This window comes from Monopterus albus, unplaced genomic scaffold, assembly GCF_001952655.1.
Source record: "Monopterus albus unplaced genomic scaffold, M_albus_1.0 scaffold14.1, whole genome shotgun sequence".
NCBI classification, from domain to species: domain Eukaryota; kingdom Metazoa; phylum Chordata; class Actinopteri; order Synbranchiformes; family Synbranchidae; genus Monopterus; species Monopterus albus.
In genome coordinates this window covers 654,039-674,453 of record NW_018127894.1, presented here as the reverse complement: position 1 = coordinate 674,453, position 20,415 = coordinate 654,039, and the positions used below count along the sequence as shown (strand labels likewise).

General features: G+C 40.3%; 1 protein-coding gene across 11 annotated transcripts in view; it reads right to left on the bottom strand.

Moving 5' to 3' along the window:
* Positions 1-20,415, bottom strand: part of piezo2b (piezo-type mechanosensitive ion channel component 2b) — an 85,238-nt gene that overhangs the window by 9,095 nt on the left and 55,728 nt on the right. For 7 of the 11 annotated variants that reach the window (XM_020591261.1, XM_020591264.1, XM_020591265.1 and 4 more), the window contains 26 exons: positions 20,024-20,224; positions 19,721-19,925; positions 19,304-19,405; positions 18,743-18,908; positions 16,141-16,384; positions 15,725-15,830; positions 14,975-15,125; positions 14,498-14,587; positions 13,344-13,468; positions 12,996-13,064; positions 11,699-11,799; positions 10,974-11,072; positions 9,999-10,116; positions 9,828-9,902; positions 9,171-9,337; positions 8,732-8,925; positions 6,924-7,097; positions 5,842-6,504; positions 4,841-5,099; positions 4,484-4,545; positions 4,308-4,428; positions 2,933-3,239; positions 2,668-2,800; positions 1,853-2,000; positions 1,527-1,738; positions 868-1,026 (listed from right to left, as the gene is read on the bottom strand). In XM_020591261.1, the coding sequence (XP_020446917.1) occupies positions 868-1,026; positions 1,527-1,738; positions 1,853-2,000; positions 2,668-2,800; positions 2,933-3,239; positions 4,308-4,428; positions 4,484-4,545; positions 4,841-5,099; positions 5,842-6,504; positions 6,924-7,097; positions 8,732-8,925; positions 9,171-9,337; positions 9,828-9,902; positions 9,999-10,116; positions 10,974-11,072; positions 11,699-11,799; positions 12,996-13,064; positions 13,344-13,468; positions 14,498-14,587; positions 14,975-15,125; positions 15,725-15,830; positions 16,141-16,384; positions 18,743-18,908; positions 19,304-19,405; positions 19,721-19,925; positions 20,024-20,224 (4,451 nt within the window). The remainder of the gene's footprint in view (positions 1-867; positions 1,027-1,526; positions 1,739-1,852; positions 2,001-2,667; positions 2,801-2,932; positions 3,240-4,307; positions 4,429-4,483; positions 4,546-4,840; positions 5,100-5,841; positions 6,505-6,923; positions 7,098-8,731; positions 8,926-9,170; positions 9,338-9,827; positions 9,903-9,998; positions 10,117-10,973; positions 11,073-11,698; positions 11,800-12,995; positions 13,065-13,343; positions 13,469-14,497; positions 14,588-14,974; positions 15,126-15,724; positions 15,831-16,140; positions 16,385-18,742; positions 18,909-19,303; positions 19,406-19,720; positions 19,926-20,023; positions 20,225-20,415) is intronic. The other 4 variants (XM_020591270.1, XM_020591271.1, XM_020591272.1 and 1 more) reach the window with 2 other exon arrangements.

The following is a 20,415-nucleotide window of genomic DNA, read 5'->3' as shown; positions in this document are numbered from 1 at the left end:
TTTTCCTCCCCACTGTTGCCAAGTGCTTGCTCAAGGGGGATTTGTTGGGTTTTCCCTATGTAATAATATTGATAACAATAAGGTCTAGACCTTACTTTGTAAAGTGTCCTGAGATGACTTTTGTTGTGATTTGGTGCTATACAAATAAAATTTGATTTTATTTGATTTGAAACCCCTTTGAGTGCCAAAACATTTGCTGTAATCACTTTTTGGCAAGGTGACAGCTAACAATTTACTGGTTATACTGGCACTTTAGAGATACTTAAACTTTTACAAGGGTACTGGATGGCTGGTAATCTTTAAAACAGAATTACCGCCTTGCAGTTGCATTCCTCTGCCAACCAGTCAAATTCACAGTAATGAGACAGACAATGGTCAGTGACTTTGACCTTTGACCACTAAAATCTAATCAGTTCATCCTTGAGCCTAAGTGATTTTAAATTTAAAGAAATCCCCTCAAACATTCCTGAAATATGCTGTTAACAAGAATGGGACAGACTTATGGACATATAGAAAGGCAGATGGGCAACCCAAAAACATAATATGATATACACTATGAAGGTGAGAACTCTAGTTATTCCAACTTTTTTGCCCAAGTTTTATTTTGCCCTTCAACCACCTTGATACAGTAAACCTCTAAAATTCATTCAATTTCTACTGAGCATGGCAGAAAATGAATTGAGCTGCAAACAATGATACATTTTAATTTCTCTTCTTTTTCAACCAAGGGGGATTTGTTGGGTTTTCCCTATGTAATAATAGTGATAACAGTAAGGTCTAGACTCTAGACCTTACTTTGTAAAGTGTCCTGAGATGACTTTTGTTGTGATTTGGTGCTATACAAATAAAATTTGATGTGTGACTCACCCTTGAAACAGGAAGAGGTTGACGTAATTGTAGCTCTTGGTGAGGAAGTTGCCCAGAACACGGGTGGGATAACCACAGCGGATCTGATATGCTGAGAGCCCGAAGTAGATGCACTTGACAAAATACCACATCTGAGCGACCGTGTTCTTATTAAAGCGCCTGCAAAGGGAAAAGGGTTTAAAGTTTGTGTGTGCGCAAAGAGCTGCTCACATCTCTCATAAATTTAGACTTTATTCGATTTTATAACAAGCTAAATAACTTGATTGCAAACAAAGAATCAGGCTTTGTATTAATGGGGGCTTTTTAAGATGGAGAACTTTTAGAGAGGAGTGATCAAATTTAAAAATCAAAAACTTTGGGTTGTGCTTAATTTTCATTATCAGTTCATCTTTAAAAAAGCTGCTATAACTTGATTGATAGCTGGCAATTACTTTTTGAAAGTTGACTAATAGTTGCAAATTTACAAGAATTTTATAATTATTTAAAACATATGCTGAGATGAATGACATGCAGCAAAGACCTCAAGCCATATTTTAAACCCAGGATGCTCCAAGATTCTTGTCATGTGCCACCAGGGCTCCTCAGTGATTAATCAGGACTCTAAATTACTGCAGATTAATGATGAATATATCTAAAGTGGGGCAAGATTAGGGTCTTACTTCTCTGTGACTCCTGGCAGGATAAAGAACATCCAGACGTGGATACCAAAAACCAGGATGACCTGGAAGATGACCTTTCCCAATACAGACTTTCTGAGGTAGAGGGCCCGGTCCACCACCATGGTGCCAAACTGGATCAGGACCATGACCAGGAAGGCTCCTGGAACCCGATCCTCAGACAGAGACGAAGTGATATCTGCCGCTGTGTTTTTCTGGAGGAGAAAAGGTACACACATTATTGTTAATTTTTCAAGTAATGTAGAACAAATGTGAATTTTGTTTATACATTCAGGTTAAAAAAAAAATCTAGTTTTAAAAAAACCTACACCAAATGCCCAGAATCCAAACACTATGATGATGAAGTCAACGGTGTCAGCGAGGAACATCAGCACGTAGACATCTGTTACTGCACTGTACTCTGGGTGGATCAGGTTATAGAAGAACTGCCGCATTGGAAGGTAGATCTCCATGAACCTACAAAGTGCAGGAGTTAACATCATAATAAGGGAATAAGTTTGGCATGCTCGCTGTTGTCATTATGCCAACCTTCAGTTTTATGCATCACACCTTGTTTGTGTCAGAGTTTGTTTGTTTGTCCTATGTTGATTCAGTCTTTTTTTTGTCTTGGTTTTCTTCTTTCTGTTTTGTGAATATCTGTACCAACCTTTTGTGTGTATGCTGGATAAAATGAAATGAGGTCACACACAGTCCTTGCAGTCGGTTAGACTGTTCTTATTTTGGGAAAATGCAAATACTTTAAGTATCATTTCAGTGTGTTTCATTTACTCTTCTGGACGTAGTATCTCAGAAACCACTTGTTCTAGTGTGGTTATATTTAGATAAATAGCATGTCCTGATTGTCTGTTGCATCACTTACAAAAATTACACTGACTGGTCTGGCAGGAAAGCTGTAATTAAAAGGCTAAATTTACTTTTTTAATTTAGACTTCTGAAAGGTTTTAGCTGGTGTAATAGTGATGTGATTTTCCACAGTGCACCTTCCAGTATACATCCAGAATATTTGCTGAGCACACATCTCACCACTGTCCTCAAAGTTACATGTTTCTTTTCCTCATGTTTACAAGTGGTGGCAGCTTGTGGAGTTTCAGAGACAAAAACACAGCTTCATGCCTCTTCATACCGCTTTATGAGGAAAGCTTTTCCTTTATACAGCTGCTCTCTCAACTTCTCCACTATCATCTGTTTGCGGGTCCTCTGATGGATGCCAGCCTCGCTGCCATCCTTGCGGCTGCTGTTGTGGGAAGCAGTACTTCCTGTGTAAACAGTTCACATTTCGAATTGTAAATGAACCCTCCACTAACTCTCATGTTTTGAAATAGTTGTCTTGAGTGAATCATCAAACTACCATTTAGTAGCAGAAAATGCTCAATAAAAATGATCCTTACCTCTTTTAGACCTTATAGAAGAGTGGTGAGATCGGTGCGAAACATGCGACCCTCCGCTGGAACTCTTGCGACGCTGGTAGGTCTGCTGTTGTGGGAAGTGCACCTGGACAGGTCCTGAATCTATGGAGGTCCCAAAGTTTATGGACCTCAAGGTGTGAGGGGACTCCCTCCTCTCACTGTTTAGTGAGGAGGCAGGTTCAGACTCCTTCTCACTCTCCTCCTTGTCTTTTCCCTCATCTTCAGACTCGCTCTGATAGGGAGGCTCTTTCTTTTCTTTGGGGTCATCCTCATCCCACAGGCCGTGGCACTGGAAATGAAAAGAAGAGGAAAAATGCAGACATTTGTAGAGAGGGTGTTATATTTTATGCCCAAACAGACTCAGAGCCTGGTACTAAAAAAATACAATGTTACAGATAAAATTTAACAGCACAACCCAAACAAACACAGTCAGTGTTTGGTCCATAGCGGCTAACAAGGCATGATAATGATTTTCTTTCATTTGTTGAGAAAGAAGGAAAAGTTTCAGAAACAGATGAAGAGATATTAACAGAGACACACAAACCTAAATCTGGCCAGTAATGGTCTTGAACTGGCTGTTGGCCAGTCGGTGTAAAAAGCTGATATGATGAAGACTCCTCCCAGACCACAGGCACAAACTAAACCAGTCAGTAAAACCTGCAGTGTTCTCTGCAAATTTGATCTATTTTCTACTGGATACAGTTTTCTGTGAATCAGCAGCAACATGTCACAAAGTTACAGCTTACAACTGAAGACATTAAATACACACAGCATTTTATAGGCTGTCAGTTTTTAAAACCCATTATTAACTGAATGATTGTTTCAGAGGCTCTGTTTAATTGTGAAAAAAACATTTTTCAGAATTAACCAATTATTGTAAATGTGCGTGATAAATTTAAAGACACTATCAGCAGATAAGTGGTAATTAAGGTGATAATCATGTTCAATTTAAAAATACTGTGAAGAATAAGAGACAAACTAACAGAGTAATTGTATTTAAAGGCTAAGGCTGACAGTAGACTTTATGTTCCTTGTCAACAAATCTTGTAAAATCACCAAAGCAAGTGGTGTGTGTATCCATCTGTCAGAACTTCACGACATCCCTATTCTGTCTGTGGCACTGTGGCCCCAAGCTCACTGGTTCCCATTGAAACTGTTCCTAAAACAACTGGGTATTAATGTTACTCAACCAAGAATGAACAGTCTATTTGTTGCGATGTAGTGGAGGTCTACAACACAGTACGGACTGTTGGTTTTGCTCTTGTTGTGGAATTTATTTACAGTAGGAAAATACTGAATTAAACTAGACATCTTTCTATATGAGGCACATATCCATATTATCTGTGGTTGGGGGTACCTTCAGAATGGATCTGTGAAAGAAGAGAGCCAGTAACTGCACCAGGTCATAATGGACGTAACCATCCTTCTTCGCCACACCGATGATGTTGGGTGGATGATCATGTTTGTTTTCGTAAATCCTTCTTCGCCACACCGATGATGTTGGGAGCATGATTATGTTTGCTTTCGTTTTCCTGATAATTCTTGTTGAAAGGGAAGAAGCCGAACTGGAAGAAGTACTTGATGACGATGGTGACCTAGAGGAAAAACAACATCAGTGTCAGTGAAGCTTTCCGGACTACTAACCAAGATGAAGATTTACAATGAAACCTGAGAGAAACTGTTATATAATTACAAACATGATCTTACTAAGAAAACAAAGATAATTGTGTTGTACATCTTGTATGAAGGCAACAAATTAATCTTTACATTGATCTTTAAAAGCTAACTGTGCAATTTGAGCAGTGTAATTTAATGGTTGGCAAAATGAGACCACTTTATGACTGGAAAAGTTGATGTTTTTGCAAGTGATGACATCACACCTGACTGTACCTCGGTATAGACGATGGCGGTCATCCAGTAGCGCTTGCTGGGTCGGGGCACTGACAGCATGGCCCAGAGGAAAATGGTGATGGGAAGGACCAGGGTGGCGCAGGAGGCCGACACCATGTGGTTAATGATGATAACCAGGTAGCACACCATTTCTGAGTGAGCCACCAGCATGTTGTAGAGGGCGTAGCAGAGCTGGAGGATCAGGGGCTGGTTTTGGTAGAATTTATCTGACTGGTCCAGCTCCTCATCATAAAACATCCTGGACAGACACAGAGAAATGGACTGCTTTTGTGTTTTTCTTTTCTGATTATAAAATGCAGAAAGATTAATAAGCGATAAATCTTATTATCAAAACATCTTGCAATTGTAAATGGATTACTGAACAGGCCCAGGGGCTTAGGGGGTCAAGGGATCCCCTGGGTTTCACCAGCAAAATGCAACCACAATGGCAAAATGACTACAATGAAACAAAAGAACCATATAACTACAAAGAGACACAGAAGGACTATATGGAGATATCTGCTGTGTGTCCCCAGTCTTTGGACAGAAATGGGAAAGAAAGCCCTTTTCTTTTCTGCTCCTGCCACTTGGAAGAGTCTGCAGTGGGAAATCAAATGATCAAATTTGCTATCACTGGCACAAATCAAGACTATTATAAACTCATTTCTGTATCATTCTTCTTAGCTACATGTCTTAACTGTTTTGGTAGTTCATTGCAGATTTAATATATTGTATGGCTTTATGCCACCGTGTTCTCAGGGCTCCCTTGTAAAAGAAGTTGTAAACCTCAGTGGGAATTTCCCTGGTAAATAAAGGTTAAATAAAAATAAATTAAAATGTCTACAAAGTTTGTCTCAAAATGTTTTACACAGGCCTGATGATAGCACAAACGTACACCTTACAACTTTAAGGATGAGCTAGGTATTATTTGTGAAGTGATAAAAATGAATCTGCAGCAAAGCACCTTCTGATTCTGAGGCTTCAGCTGCTTTTGGACTTACTTGTTGAGCAGAAGTTCGCTGGCAGTCAGCTCAGTGGTCATAGAGGGCAACATGATGTCGGACCTGCTGTCTGAGCGGCTGTCAGAGGTCATAACCATGCGCCTCTTCCTGTCCGTGTCACTCTCGTCATCGCTAATGTCCAGGCGGTCAAAGCTGACTGCCTTGCTGTAGCTGGGAGGCACATCAGCATCAGATGTTTTGGAAGTATCTGTGTCCGGGGTGTAGGGCAGCCCCGCTTGACCCTCTGTCTGCATCAAATCCTGCTGCCCTCCTCCATCTTCACTCTCAGTGATGAAGTCCTTCTCCTGAGCAGAAGGGGCACACCCTGCCACCTCCAGCCTGAGAGAGGGCCCCTCATCTGGGCCAAAAGACTCCCATGGAGCCTCTCCTCTCTCTTCTCTCTCCTGGTCCGTTGGTACCTGTAATTCCTCCTCAGCCTCTTCAGCCCCCAGCCCCTCCAGTCCCTCACCCTCCTCCTCCTGTATCTCCCTGGGCTCTGTGTCACTCCAGGGCCCACCTTCAGTCCCTTGACTCTCATCCAGCCGCTGGAATTGCCAGGGTACTTGTGGCACATCCTCCCCTTGATCCTGCTCATCCTCCGCTTCTTCTATGGTGTCTGTGGTGCCCTGTCTGGAGTACAGCGTGACACATTGGGTCGCTTCACTGTGGCAGACAAAAACAGTAGGGAATATGTCAGTCTGCATTCAGGCCTCATTGTTCAGATGAATTATCACTCACTGCAATGTAGTTGAAAGCAGATGAGGACAATCTGACTGTTGAAACTGACTGTTACACTTGGAATACATATTTATACATCATAAAACCACTCTTATTGGGTGAAAATCCTTTTCAAAATGAAAAGAACATGTGACATTTAGGTTGTTTTTCAGGGTTTCTGACAGGATGTAACAAACAAAAGGGTTGAATATCATGCAGTGATTCAGTTAAGTTAAAATTAATGACAGATTGATCTGGAGACACGTTTTGATAAAGGAGCAAAAACAGAAGTTGTGAGATGCAATGATGTAATGATTCACGTCAGTGACACAGGTGTATGTATGGGTGATACAGAAGCCTGGCACCTGGATATGATGCTGCTGCCACTGTCCATTGATGAAGTGGACATGTCCAGGCCGTACATCTTACGCAGTTTGGGCCTGGCACGCTCGCTGGTTTTGGGAATGCACTCTGGCATTCCATCGAGGTCTTCCAGTGTGGATTGACGAGAAAACAGGGTGGTGGCCTCAGTGAAGGCACTGAGAGGTGGTGAGAGCGTCAGATGGAATGATTAGCGGTGAGAAGGATGAGATGGGATCTATTTAAGGTTACACAGACCAGGAGATTCCCTATATTCTGTGCATCAATGGCCTTTAACTCAACCTTAAAGGATGGCTTCATGATTTTTCTAGTGTGTCCTAAACCATATGAACATTGAAACAGGTGGTGTTTGCTGTAAACATTTGTCCTGTTAATCCCAACATGTTCCCAGTGCATGTGATGGGGCACAAAATCCACAGTCCTCCCTCTGCGGGCTCCCATTGATTTAGCGTTATGGGGAGTTAAAATTTCAACACAGTGGATTCACGTTTATTATTATATTAACAATATAAACAATCTACGTACGCACCCCCCGGGCCGCGGTAGAATTGTCAAGCATTGACCGGTCCGCAGTGATAAAAAGGTTGGGGACCACTGTCCTAAACCATATGAACATTGAAACAGGTGGTGTTTGCTGTAAACATTTGTCCTGTTAATCCCAACATGTTCCCAGTGCATGTGATGGGGCACAAAATCCACAGTCCTCCCTCTGCGCAAAATATATTAAAAAGCTTAACTGAAGAAAATATTTCCAATGTTGTAGACTAGTTTGGAACAAGAGTCCCTCTTTTCTATCCTTCCCTTGCTGCTCCACAGGAACAACTGTCCAGGGAAGGAAACTTTGGAAGATGTCAAAGCGATCTGATTACAGACTGTTGAGGCTTCAGTATTAGCTTGAGATGCATTTTAAAATAAAGTTTTGCAAAGAACAAGGACTGTCATTTCATCATCCATCACATCCTCCGAGACCACTTCGGACAGGGATTTCTTCATGGTGAGGAATGATTACAGCACGGGGTCTCTGACACATCGCTCGCAAGCTGCCAGTAGCTCGCTACCTGATTCTGAGCTGTCTGCCTAAAGGTTCAGAGAACATGTAGTGTGCAGCCTATGATGCATGCAGTATAAAACTAAAAACGTTACACAACAAAACTTTACTGTCTACACCTTACAGGGTCGGTTCACTTCAATTACAATTACCTATCTTCTAACTCACCTCCAGGTGGTGTAGCCATGAAGATAGTTTTGATTTTATTGCAGAGTTTAAGGTTTTTGTCTCGGAACTGACCCTTTAGTATGTAGATCATGATACAAACTCTACTGCCATGTGAATTTATCTGCAGACAACTAAAGTACCCACATGAGGTAAAGTACATGTATTAATAGTATGACTGTTGTTTTGATGGCAAAAGTACAAATTGCTACTTCCTTTGCAATAAATAATTCCTCAATGAAAAATGATGAATCGAATTTGTAGTGCAGGAAAACTTTAGAAACTAATGAAGGGCTCGACAAGGTATAAATGCATTAGTACCTATAATATATTGGTGCTCTGTCCAATCATGCAAACAAAGGTCTTTCATTTAAACTTTTTTCTTGCATTAGAGTAATAATTTATATACATTTCATTGTTTAATTCACAACTACCTAAAAATGAAAGGTTGTTTTCTACCTAAGAGGAAATAAGAGGCATAAAGTTCAGGGAGGAAGATGCCATGAAGCCACAATCTGTTGTTGTTTCATTCAGTCTCCTCTGTTGAATTGTTGACAACCACCATCACACTCTGTGTACCTGGACATGCTGTCTCTGGAGGCCGTGGAGTCCTGGCTCCCCATGCGGTAGCCTCCTCGCCTCCTTCTGGCCCTGCTTGAGCCGGAGGCCGACTCATCATCGCTGAGCTGATCCATGCTGGCATGCCTGGACATGTTGAGCCTCATGGCCTTCTGGTAGTAGACGTGGATGCTCTCTCTGGACGGCACATTACCCTGGTAGGAGGAAAGGACTTCATTACTTTCTGCTTCTTCCAGTCACTTTAAGGAAATTTTAATTAGCTTATTAATAACAAAAACAAAAAAGTCATTATTTGAGCATAGGTTTTTCAAAAACCAAAGAACTGGGAAAAATACTGTAGACTTCACGGTGGTGTCAGATAAAAATTCAGTGGATCACAACAAATGGTTTGTAACACTTGTATAGTACATGTCAAAGGTCAGTGTGAAGGATGAGGCACCTTTTTGACCTCTCTGGTCAGCATGCAGCGCTCTATACGCAGAACAGTGGAGATGTCGATATACTCTCTGCACACGTCATTCATCCACTTGGTGAAGCTGTCCACTGTCGTCTGGAAGAGCACCCAGGTGAACTTGATGATGTTGAACACTCGCTTAATGATGTTGTCTGAGGGAGAGTCACATAAATAAAACTTCTTAGGCTGCGATTTACCAGCAAACTGATAATTATCATCCTGAAAAAGTTAGAAAAAATATCAAAAGGGAAAAGAAAGACAAATAGTGCAACTATGGTTTTGTACTTGAAGTCTAGGTTTCTCTGGATGGGGCACTTGGCCACTATAGTTTGTATTATAATTTACATGTTCATTTTATTTAATAAAATCAACACATCACTTGTCAGTAGAGAACCATCCTTATCTGAATTTAATTTGGACCACTAAGTAGTGTCTTGGTCACCCACCCTCCATGTATCCCAATCCTTGACTACCCCCCATCCACAGACAAAGAAAAAGCAAATAATTAATAGTGGTCTATACAATATGCACTTTCTATATGCTCTTAGTACTGATTCAATGGTCAAAGTCCAGTGTGCAGAATGTGTTAAGACTGAAATTAAGTCAATCTTTAGTTTCATGATCTCAAGCAGAAACACTAACCAGGGCCATCAGAATTCTCCTCTCCTTTGTCTTGGTCATCAGACAGCTCATTGACCTCTATGGCCACATGACCTGCTGAAGTACAGTAAATAAACTTCACTGTGGCTCAAGGAACAGGAAGCTCATGCCAAATATAAATACTGTAGCAGCATCATGTGTCAGCCTGCTTACCATCTTTCTTGCTTTTCCTGTGTCTAATTCTGGTATATTTTTTCCAAAATTTGCGCTTCTCTTTGCCTCTTGCCTTCAGAGCAGCTTTGGGGTCTGTGATCCAGGCGTGGTAGAAAAACTGCAGAACAGAGTTCAGTAGCAGCTTAGCACCAATGAAAGGGCAGAAACAAATCACTGTATGCAAGAGCAACAGTAGGCAAAAGGAAAAATTTGACACAAATTTAAGGTGGCTTCGCATGTTTCAGGCAATGAATTACAGATCAGCTATACTTTATACTACAGACCATTTCTGAAACAACACTTTTCCATCGGATTTTCCTGTGTTTGCTGTAGCAAATGATTTCAAATCATATCACTCCAGCATGAAAACTGACAGTCTTGAACACCCTTTTAATTGAGTCATGTAGGTTTTTATTTCCTGACAAAACGACTTTTCTGCAGCAAATTCACATATCTTCATTGATGGCAACAAAAACAAAAAAAAGTCCAATAAAAACTGTAATAATACGTATGTGATTACTCCCAGAGATCTATATCAAGCAAATTTTTATACTCTGCAGATACAAAAAAATATGTCCAAGAAAATAGGCAGTAGTGTTGTCAAGAAATTTTTTTTTCTGCTGATGCACTGAACATGCACAACCATCAGTGTAGTGTTTTAAACACACAAAAAATGTCCTTCAGAGTAAAGGCCTAAATACAAACTGCTAACTACTGCTGCTTCACACTGATCATGATAACTTGAAGCTTGCACTCTATGCAGGACACCAGATGAAAAGGTAAACATGCAGCACATGCACAGTCAGCACCATGTCAGAATAAAGCTCAATCCAGTCAGTCATGCAACCGCATGCAAGAGAAAGGTTAACACAAAACAAAGCAGAACACCAAAAACCAGTTTGCTGTGGCATTAATATTAATAAACCTGCAATGTTCGTGCAGAAAACATGCTGTGTTAGTGGTGGGGGTGAGTACCTTGCCTGCCTTGATTACATACTGCAGAACAGTTTTAGGCAGCCTAATGACAGACTTGGGCAAAGCGAAAACAGCAGAGACAAACTTCCCGATTGCTCGCTACAGAAAGGGAAAAGAGTGAGAGAGGATTAGTAGAAAACATTTCAGTGTTAGAAAAATCATAGAGGAGGATTTAATAGTCACAGATACTGTGCAGATGAACGTAGACCACTCATTAGATTCCTCTGAATGTTAATATTCAAAACCTTTACTTATTTATTCCTTGGTAAAAAAAAAAAAAGCACAAGTCACAAATCCTGAAATGTACTCAGGAAAACAAGCACTGTGTTTATCAAAAACAAAGTCCATAAAAATGTGTCTTAGTAATATGTTATTTCTTCAACTTTGCAAGCAATGCATTATATATTTTAGTTTCTTTAATGTGTAGAATAAAGAATAAATCTGGTTAACAATAAAAAAACAGCAAACATCAGATCAGGGAGTGGGACACACATTTACTCAAACTTTTTAGTTTGCTAATAACCTAATGTTTATTTTGCTGTATTTACTGTAAGTAAAGAAACCAAGCGGTTCTTATACCACTGGACAGACTAAACGTAATCATGTAAAAAACACAATATTTTGATTTGAAAAAGTGCAACATCCTCATCAATAATAAACATGTGACAGAGAGAATTAAAATTCGCCCTGGAGCAGATGAAAAACGAGCGACAACAGGAAGTCACCTGAAATGCCGACTTCTTTGGAAGCTCCTCATCTGTTTTCTCCTCTTCCTCCTCCTCTTCACTGTCAGTTTCAAACAAGTAATAGTCTCCACTTCTGACCACTGAGGGACAGAGGGTAACACGTTGTTACATGCAGTCAACAGAGGCTGAAGTCATTCAGTGTTTTTCCAGTTACATTAAACATAAGGCTCACTGAAGGTTCCCTTGAAGAAAGAGTAATGCAGGACAAATAAACCACAACCTAACATTTAATCCTTTTCAATTCACTAACAGTCTACAGTTAACCATGACATCCACATACTCGGAAAAACATAATAGGAGGATGAAACTGAAAATGCAGATGACACACAACACATTAAAATGTCAGCAAGACTGATAAAACTACAAGCATAAAGCACAATGAAGAATGTCTATTAAAAACTCTTACACCTTTAAGCTAGTTGATAAACAGGTGACTCCAGTTTACAGTAGGTAAGTGTTAAAGCAACGGGTACAGGCGAGGCTGACTTATGTCCTTGAACAGAACCACAGTGGGTGGGAAGTGAGGGAGGATGCTGGGGGCCGGAGATGAAACATCAAATGATAAAGAGATCAAATGGTGAAATAATTGAAAAATGTCAGGGGGTGGGGTGAGGGAGTACAGTAAGAGACATGAGTTCAAACCAAACAGGCAAACACTCGGTTAACTCAGAAACATGCTGGGGAAAGTTGTTGTTTTATTTATTGGAGCGTTGATCCAATCATTCTTGCTGTTTTAGTTTCTCAAGGCTAACACCTGCTTGGTGATCATGTCCACAGGCAAAGAATGAACAAACCCTTCATCCTTTATTCCAGTACTGAGAATAAAGGCAAGTCAACTTCATATCTTTGCATTAAAATGTTTCACAACAGAGTGATTCTCCACTGTGGGCTCTTTAGGTGAGACCATCGCTGAAGTTCACGTGTAAAACAACATCAAGTACTAACCTCCAGCCGTTAGTTATTTTCTTTCTTCATCATGTCATTGAGTCTATTTAAGGCAGCCATGCTCTGCACCAATACTAACACACCTCTACAGATCCTCTTAAAACTGAAATGCCGTTCCACACACACAGTGTACAGGAACATGAGAGTTACAGGTAACAAGGTCCCTTAAATAGAGACAGAAAAGGACTAAAGTCTGGAGGGAGCAAAGCTATTGTATGTTGGTGCCTTCAGAGCCCAGGGGCAGTATGGGAATCCTCAGCGTTCTGGTCAAGGACACAAGGGCCAATTGGAGTGGAGGAAGAGAAAAAAGGGGGGTTGGGGGCCAACCTACTGGAAGCATGGTCAACCCACGGCCTCCACCACTGCTTTTTTTTGGTCTTGGATTTCACTCGCTGTGCTCCTAAAATTCCACAAATACATCAGTGCAACATTTCATAAGAAATCAGGTTTTCTATTAACTTCAAGGCATATTTCTACTCAATAAAGCTGCTCTTTTAGCTCATGTGCTAAAGAAAAGACATCATCACACAACAAGTTAATAAATTAGGTTGATTAGGCTTTAACTCACTCTCACCCAACTTCCTTGAGCTCTACTAACCATCATATTATTTCTACACAAACTTTTTTTTAATCAATGACTGCCCAGTGAAGGGCCCTGGCAGGCTTCGCCATACCATACCATCATCATCATCATCATCTTCAGGCCGAACCAGGGTCTGTCCGTCTCCAGACTCCTGTACCATGCTTAGCATCTTCTCCTTGCCCCTCTTAAACTTTTGCTGCCTCACCTTAATGCGCTCCATCCTGATTAGATCAGAGAGATGGTGAAGAGATGCAAAGTATTGACACAGAGGAACATCACCAACTACAGACAGACTGACCATAAACATCTTCAGGCTTCATATGGAAATTAGCATACGTAATGTAACAGTGGAGTGCTCATTAGGGCGGGCGAGTGGATATTATCAAGGGCTAACTCCTGAGGTAACAGTAAGTGGTGGAAACACACTGACTTTATGCAGCATGATATGCTGAGAGATGGTTTCCAGGAAATAATAAAGACCAAATCAGGAGCTGCTTTTAATCCAGAACAAATTTAAATGGCTTTCTGAATCATGTTCACTTACTTGTGGACTAAATGAGGCACAATGAGACTAAAGCTACACAAAATCCTCAAATAGTCACAGTAGTAATGCTGGCTACATTACTTATATGTCTCAAGTCATGAATGCCAAGTCAAAGTCAAGTTGAGTCTTTTACCAGTGTCAAACGAGTCTAAAAGTCATCAAATTTGTAATTTAAGTCTGACTCGAGTCAGGAGATGGGACTAGAATCCCCCATCTCTGGTCTACAGAAGCCATCATACTGATCTGTGCCACAGAGCTTAAAACACTTTAATGAGCCACATGTTCTTTCTTTACCATGAACACACTGCTGTAAATGTGCATCAGTCTGCAGCTGTAGTCACCCAAATGTTTCAGAAAACGACATTTTAACAATTAAACAATATATATTCTATCCACTTTTCTATACATACTGTTTGGTCTCATTTGGTTGTTAACTGTTGAGTAGACAGATCTTGTATATCTTGAGTAATCCTGAAGTAGCTCTAAATAATCCTGCTGTTTTAACTCTAGCTAACCTAATCTAGACAAAGACAATGCAAATTTTATTAGTTCTGTGTATTTAAATCTATACATTTTAAAGGTAAACTGGCCTGTGCAATAAGACATTTAATTTCAAAACTTTTCCTAATGTTGCACAGTACAGTACACAAAACCCAAAACCGCACCATGATACAACATGAAGTAGGTTAAATATTTAAAGTCTCACTGTCTCTTCAGCTGCTCCACAGACTTGCGCTCCTCCTCCAGTCTGGCCCTCACTGCCTTCACTATCGTGGCCTGGAAAAGCTCGGCTCCCCTGAAACACACAGACAAGCATCAGTAACCAATCAAATTTTGACAGCCATTACTAAATAATCACAAAAAACATAACTGTACCAACAGTATTCACAGTCCTTCTCCATGCCGAACAGAAATGATTACTGCAATCCAATGCAACAACTAATATGGTCTGTTACACCTGAGTTTGACGGGTCTGTTGCTTTAAAAAGTCTAACTTATCACCACCTCCCTTCCATGGGCTGTGCGGCCCTCACAGGGGTTTTATTGAGGACTTCTTTCTCTGCATATCCCATAGAAACATACAAGAGATGACTTTATTATAGGGGTCTGAATATGGAGACAGCATCCCCAGCCTTGTATCAAACTCCTGGTTACAGCGTCTCTGTGCAGCTCAGTTGTGTACCTGGACGCGAGGATCTGTGATGCTCTGATATCGGCTACCACGTGGAGGAAATAATAGCTCATGAACACTCGTCTCTGCAGCAGCAGAAAGGCGAAGCAGATGCTGTCCCAGATGATCCCGGCCTCATCTTTGGGCAGCAGACAGTTATCATCTGGGACAAAAATGGTACACAGCCCAGTTATATTTAAACTAAAGATTTTTCACACTGCAATAAATTATTAGCTGGACCAAAACCAGTACACTGCAATGTGATTGGCATCCTTAGCATAAACACAATGATGCATCAAATCCCGTATTTCAGTATGAGTAGCTGTGCAACATATGTAAAAATATCTTTGCTTCGATACTGTCTAGTGACACATGAAAGTAAAGGCAAAGTGTAGGTTGCACAAACTCCCAGTCATACCACTGTAGACTGTTAATTTATGAGTATGCATAAAATGGCAGTTTTTCTGTTCACTGTAAATCCTAGTGGGACTGAGATGAAGGCCATTCTACAATAAATTGGCCTAAAACTGAAAAAGAAAAACAAGGGTGTGGCTTTAATTTCAATTTCTAGGGATACACAGACTTTGACAAACAGTTTCCTGGAGCAAATCACACTGACTTGTTCAGGTACAACTAGCAGCGGCAGATTAATGGGGATTTATACTGAAGAGCATATTTACATTTTGTACCAAACAAACATCAAAATTAATAAGTAACGTGACAGTTACAAAATACATCAGATAAAATGGCGAGTCCCCTCACCGTCGACGGGTGTATTGTATTCCTTAATGGTGCATGCCAGACTGAACAACTGGATTAACCAGCACTGGTTCTTGATCAGAGATTCGATGTAACCACAGGCTAGGATCTATGGTCAAAGAGAAATTATTGCTTTATTAATATTCATGTATATTTGAATAACATATTTAACATATAGAACCAAATAAAAATGAAATAAATCCAAAATGAAGAGCCCCCTAAACTGATTGATTAGAGAAATCAATGATTTAATAAATATTAAATTATGAAATATCTTTATGATCTGTGATTTCACATAACAAACAGGCTGTGTTCAAGTGAACTCTACTACTGAGAACAAAAGTTTATATTAAATTAGTCTGTAGGATTTTTATATCATGTAGTCAATCTTCATAAACAATCTGAGATAGATTACTCACCGACAAAATGTTCTTCATGGTGATTACAAAGATGTTGTAAGCGATCAGAAAGTCCCAATAGTGCAGGATCTTTTTGATCGGCTTCAGCAGCAGCTCGCCACCGAAGAGCAGGAAGTAGAAGCAGGCCACCAGGTATCCCATACAGAAGACGCTGATCCGCGTGGTTCCCGTGATGAAGATGATGGTAAGGACAAACCAGAACAGGTAGTTGAACATGATGACCTTCAGCATGTCAAGGTAGGACCTAAAGGACAGACATGAAGAAAGTTATATGTGAATGGAAATCGACTGGTGCTATACAGATTCCAAATTTCAAATCTGAACTTCAGCACCCAGAAGTGATAAAGGTCATCAGCTGATTTTTGTCTCATGATGCCTGAAGCTTGGACCCTCACTAGCTGACTAAGATGACTAAATACGATGCATGGTAATCCAAACTGCTGCAGCCAGAGTACTGACAGGAACCATCAAAGGAGATCATGTATTTCTCTCATTTCACCTTCTCTAGTGTCTCCTCTCTCACGTAGTATGTCCTCTCTCTCTGATCAATGACTGGGAACTAGAGGCGAAACCCAACTCCTGTCACTCAGCACAAGTACACGGCTGCGTGACCTGTGTGTGTCTAGCATGCTAAAGCACGTGTATGAATCCTGTGATTTTATGTAACGTGTCCAGTGGAAACATAGGAAGCAATGTGCATTAATTTGATGAACTGGAGGAAAACATGGGCCGCACTATTTAGGAAGCTGCTCTGATGAAATGCACTGGGACTAGACAACGTGTTGATGGGCTGAAATAGCTGAGTGAGTGTCCTTCTTCATCAGGGGGAGAAAATACCTTTTCCACACTTAAAAGCTATTTATTGAGTTAGAGTACAGGGCAAAAGCGTCTGAGTCGCCGAGTGACGGACAGAGTGTTTTTGTGGACTATGGATTTCTCTCCTCAGCCCGTATCCGTAATTTGATCCTGGAGGGAAACGATGGAATAAGTGTAGAGCTGCTGTGGCGTGGACAGGCGTTCTGTACAGCTCTCTTTCTCTCTACTAGGGCTTGTTGATGGACACAGAGTGCGTTAATAAAAGACTTGTCCACTTTGCGCATCAAAACAGTGGAATGTGAAGAGCACATAATCAATGACTGTGGACAGGTCAGGATGGTCTCGCTGTGTTTCTAACTCGCCCTCTGTTTCTCTGCCTCTGAAAACCTCTGTTCGCTCATTTTTCATGTGCAAAGTCAGTATCTAGCTCTAGATTCAAATATCGGAGGACAGCCAAAACTCTGAATTATGTATACAGAGGGCATTCAATAAAATCTCTCAGTCAGCGCATGGGCTGTTGTCTTCTGTCAGTTGTTTCTTGTTCTTTATTTATCTAGGACAAAGGTTCTGCTGAGGGAGTGTTTCCTTATTCAGCACCACCCCACTTAAGATTTCCACAGTTACACAGTTAGAAGCCAAGTACAACAGTTTTCTACTGAGCTGGCCTCAGCAGAGGAGAAAGGTTTGGTGAGACTTGGGTACACAATAAGAGTCTTGCTTGAGTTTATTTAGATCCCACACTTTCTGCTGTATACACCAACTATTCTTCCTACTGTAGGGTCCATCACTAATCAACATCACAATCAATCCTGCACAGGAAAGCCACACTCATACTCATACTCAGTGACATTACAACCATATGATTATAATATTAGATACAAGATTAGACGGCACTGACAAACTCAGAGAAGACAATTATTATTTTTATTATGCTTTAACTAAAAATACCAAACATTTTTTTAATATTTGATAGTATGTTGTTCTAGTTTTTGGTGAGATAATATGCCTTTCTACCACTTGTCTATTAAACTTGGTATATGGATCAATACTGCCAATCAATACAATAAAGTAAAGGAACTAAATCAGTTATGTTACCAACCTGCTTCTATTTTAAAACTCTTTGTTGCCATAATAGTGTCAATTTCAATCAATTGATACCAGTTTGAGAAACACTGACCAGAAAAATTAAATCTGAAGTGAATATGTTGTTGCATAAACATAAGACAAGGAAACAGTGGATAAAACAATGATTTCTGAACATTATAAACAGCATTACAGATTAAACGTTAGTACAAGATTCTGTCTATTAAAAGTAGCTGGAAGTCATAAAACATCCTAAAAAGCTTCAATGGTACACTGACACCAAAGCTCCCCTGGCTTCCTTTCAAACTGCTGCTTTTTGTTTTACCTATATTCTAAGAAGTAATCTGAATGTAATATACATATGAACAGTTTTTAACAGCTCCATTTGATTTGAATACATTTCAGTATTGAGTTTATAACATTGTTAAGAATCAATTAAGCTGGCTACTTCACTTCATTTCCATTTCTCTGTGTTGTTGTTGTTGTCCTCTGTGTTAATGCTGGTCCAGTCAAGCTCCAGTGACACCAAAGTTATGACAACCGCTTCAAGTGAATCTAATTTAAAATCTAATTTAAGTGATGAAATATAAGTATGGGATCCATTGCCATAAACTGTATCCATGTAGGTCCTAATAGGAAGAAAAAACGTACTTGGGCCAACTTCCTGCTGCAGTGTAAATTCAGTGGAACATTAGTGTTGTACCTGCAGTGGATGAAGTCGGGAACCGGGTTGTGGACGCTGAAGGTGGCTGCGTCCAGGTCTCTGCAGATCTCCACATTGTCTCCAGCCATAATACGGACAGCCGCCTTGTTCTCGTCATCAAAGATCTGTCTCTGAAGAGAGGCACAGAGCAGCAACATGAAGTCATCTAGGAAAGAGGTGAGGAGAGAGAGCACTTGTAACTCTGATATGAGAATAAATATTCAATTTGTATCTTTGTAGTAAAGCTGCTGTGATTCAGTTAAAATAATCTGAGAAAACAAAATAAGCCTTTTAATGTATATTCATCCTGAAGTTAACTGTGGCCTGAGGTGAAATGTAAATGTACTTCAGCTCCACAACATTATTGTATTTTTTTACTCTGCCACATGTTTTTGACAGCTTTAGTTACCGGTTACTTTACAGATTACGAGAAAACACGTGATAAAATCATAAAACATGATGTACTGTTGCAGATTAAACTACCCAACAGTAGATGAAGTAGTTAAAATTAGCTCTACTTCGACCAGCTACAACAGTAAAACGTTTAACTAGGAAACGTACAGATGAGAAAGGATGAACTGGGCTTGGTGATGAAATCTGGAACATAGAGCCACTTGACCACATTGGAGTTTGTAGTAGAATTGGGAAACCTCCAGGGATAGTCTGAAATGAAAACATGCACCATTATGTCCAGACATACATATATACAACATAAAAATCTCAGGTTTATTAGTGGACCAATCTTAAAGGACATGACATGCTAACAAAACCAGAAAATCAAAAAGACAGAGGAACAGCTTTTATGTGATGGACATGTCAGGGATTTCCTCACTATTTTTACAAAATCATTACTCAGTTGACTAAAAAGATGATTGAGAGATTAATGAGATTACTTGCGACCTTAAATCCTAACTGGCTGTCGATCACTTTCCTGTGCCTATCTGATAATTACAATCTGACCAAGTCAACCCCACAAACCTTTACAGGCTGCAGGAGGGATACCGATGCAGACAAAGTACTCGAAGGTGAGCATGCAGGCCAGGAAGCAGCAGTACTTGGGCCAGATTTCAGCGATGGCTTTCCTCCTTCGCCTATACATGACGGCTATCAGGGCGAATGCATGGAGCATGGCATAGAAGTCCATACGCTGCCCAATGACGTTGACCCCCAACAGCAGGCACGTCTGTGGGAAACACAAGGAATAAACACACACAGAAGTGGCACAAATGTTTTCTGGTTTCTAGATTGTAAAGGACATTTTTAGTCATTTCTGAACTCTACCTCAAGTCCAAACTTGTAGAAGAAGTAATTGATGAAATATTTGATGAAGCTGATGATGCCAATGTCCAGGTGCTGCCTTGTGATATCATGGAAGATAATTCGGGCAGCGGGAGGCGACAGTTTGTTCCTCAGTCTGAAGTATTCCTGATGGCGGTAGATGGTCACCTCAAATGCTAAGAGAGCCAACATCAAGAGGTTGTTCTGCACAGATGGAGATTTTATTGTATTAAATGTTTATTTCTTTTTTTGTTGAACATACATGCTGAAAGATGTAAACCTTTACTTCTCACATATGCAATCATTTACAGCACAGTGTACAGTTAAATGTTTAAATACTATTGGCATAGGTTGTGCACAACGCAAGTAATGAGAGGGACAGTAACAGTAATAAG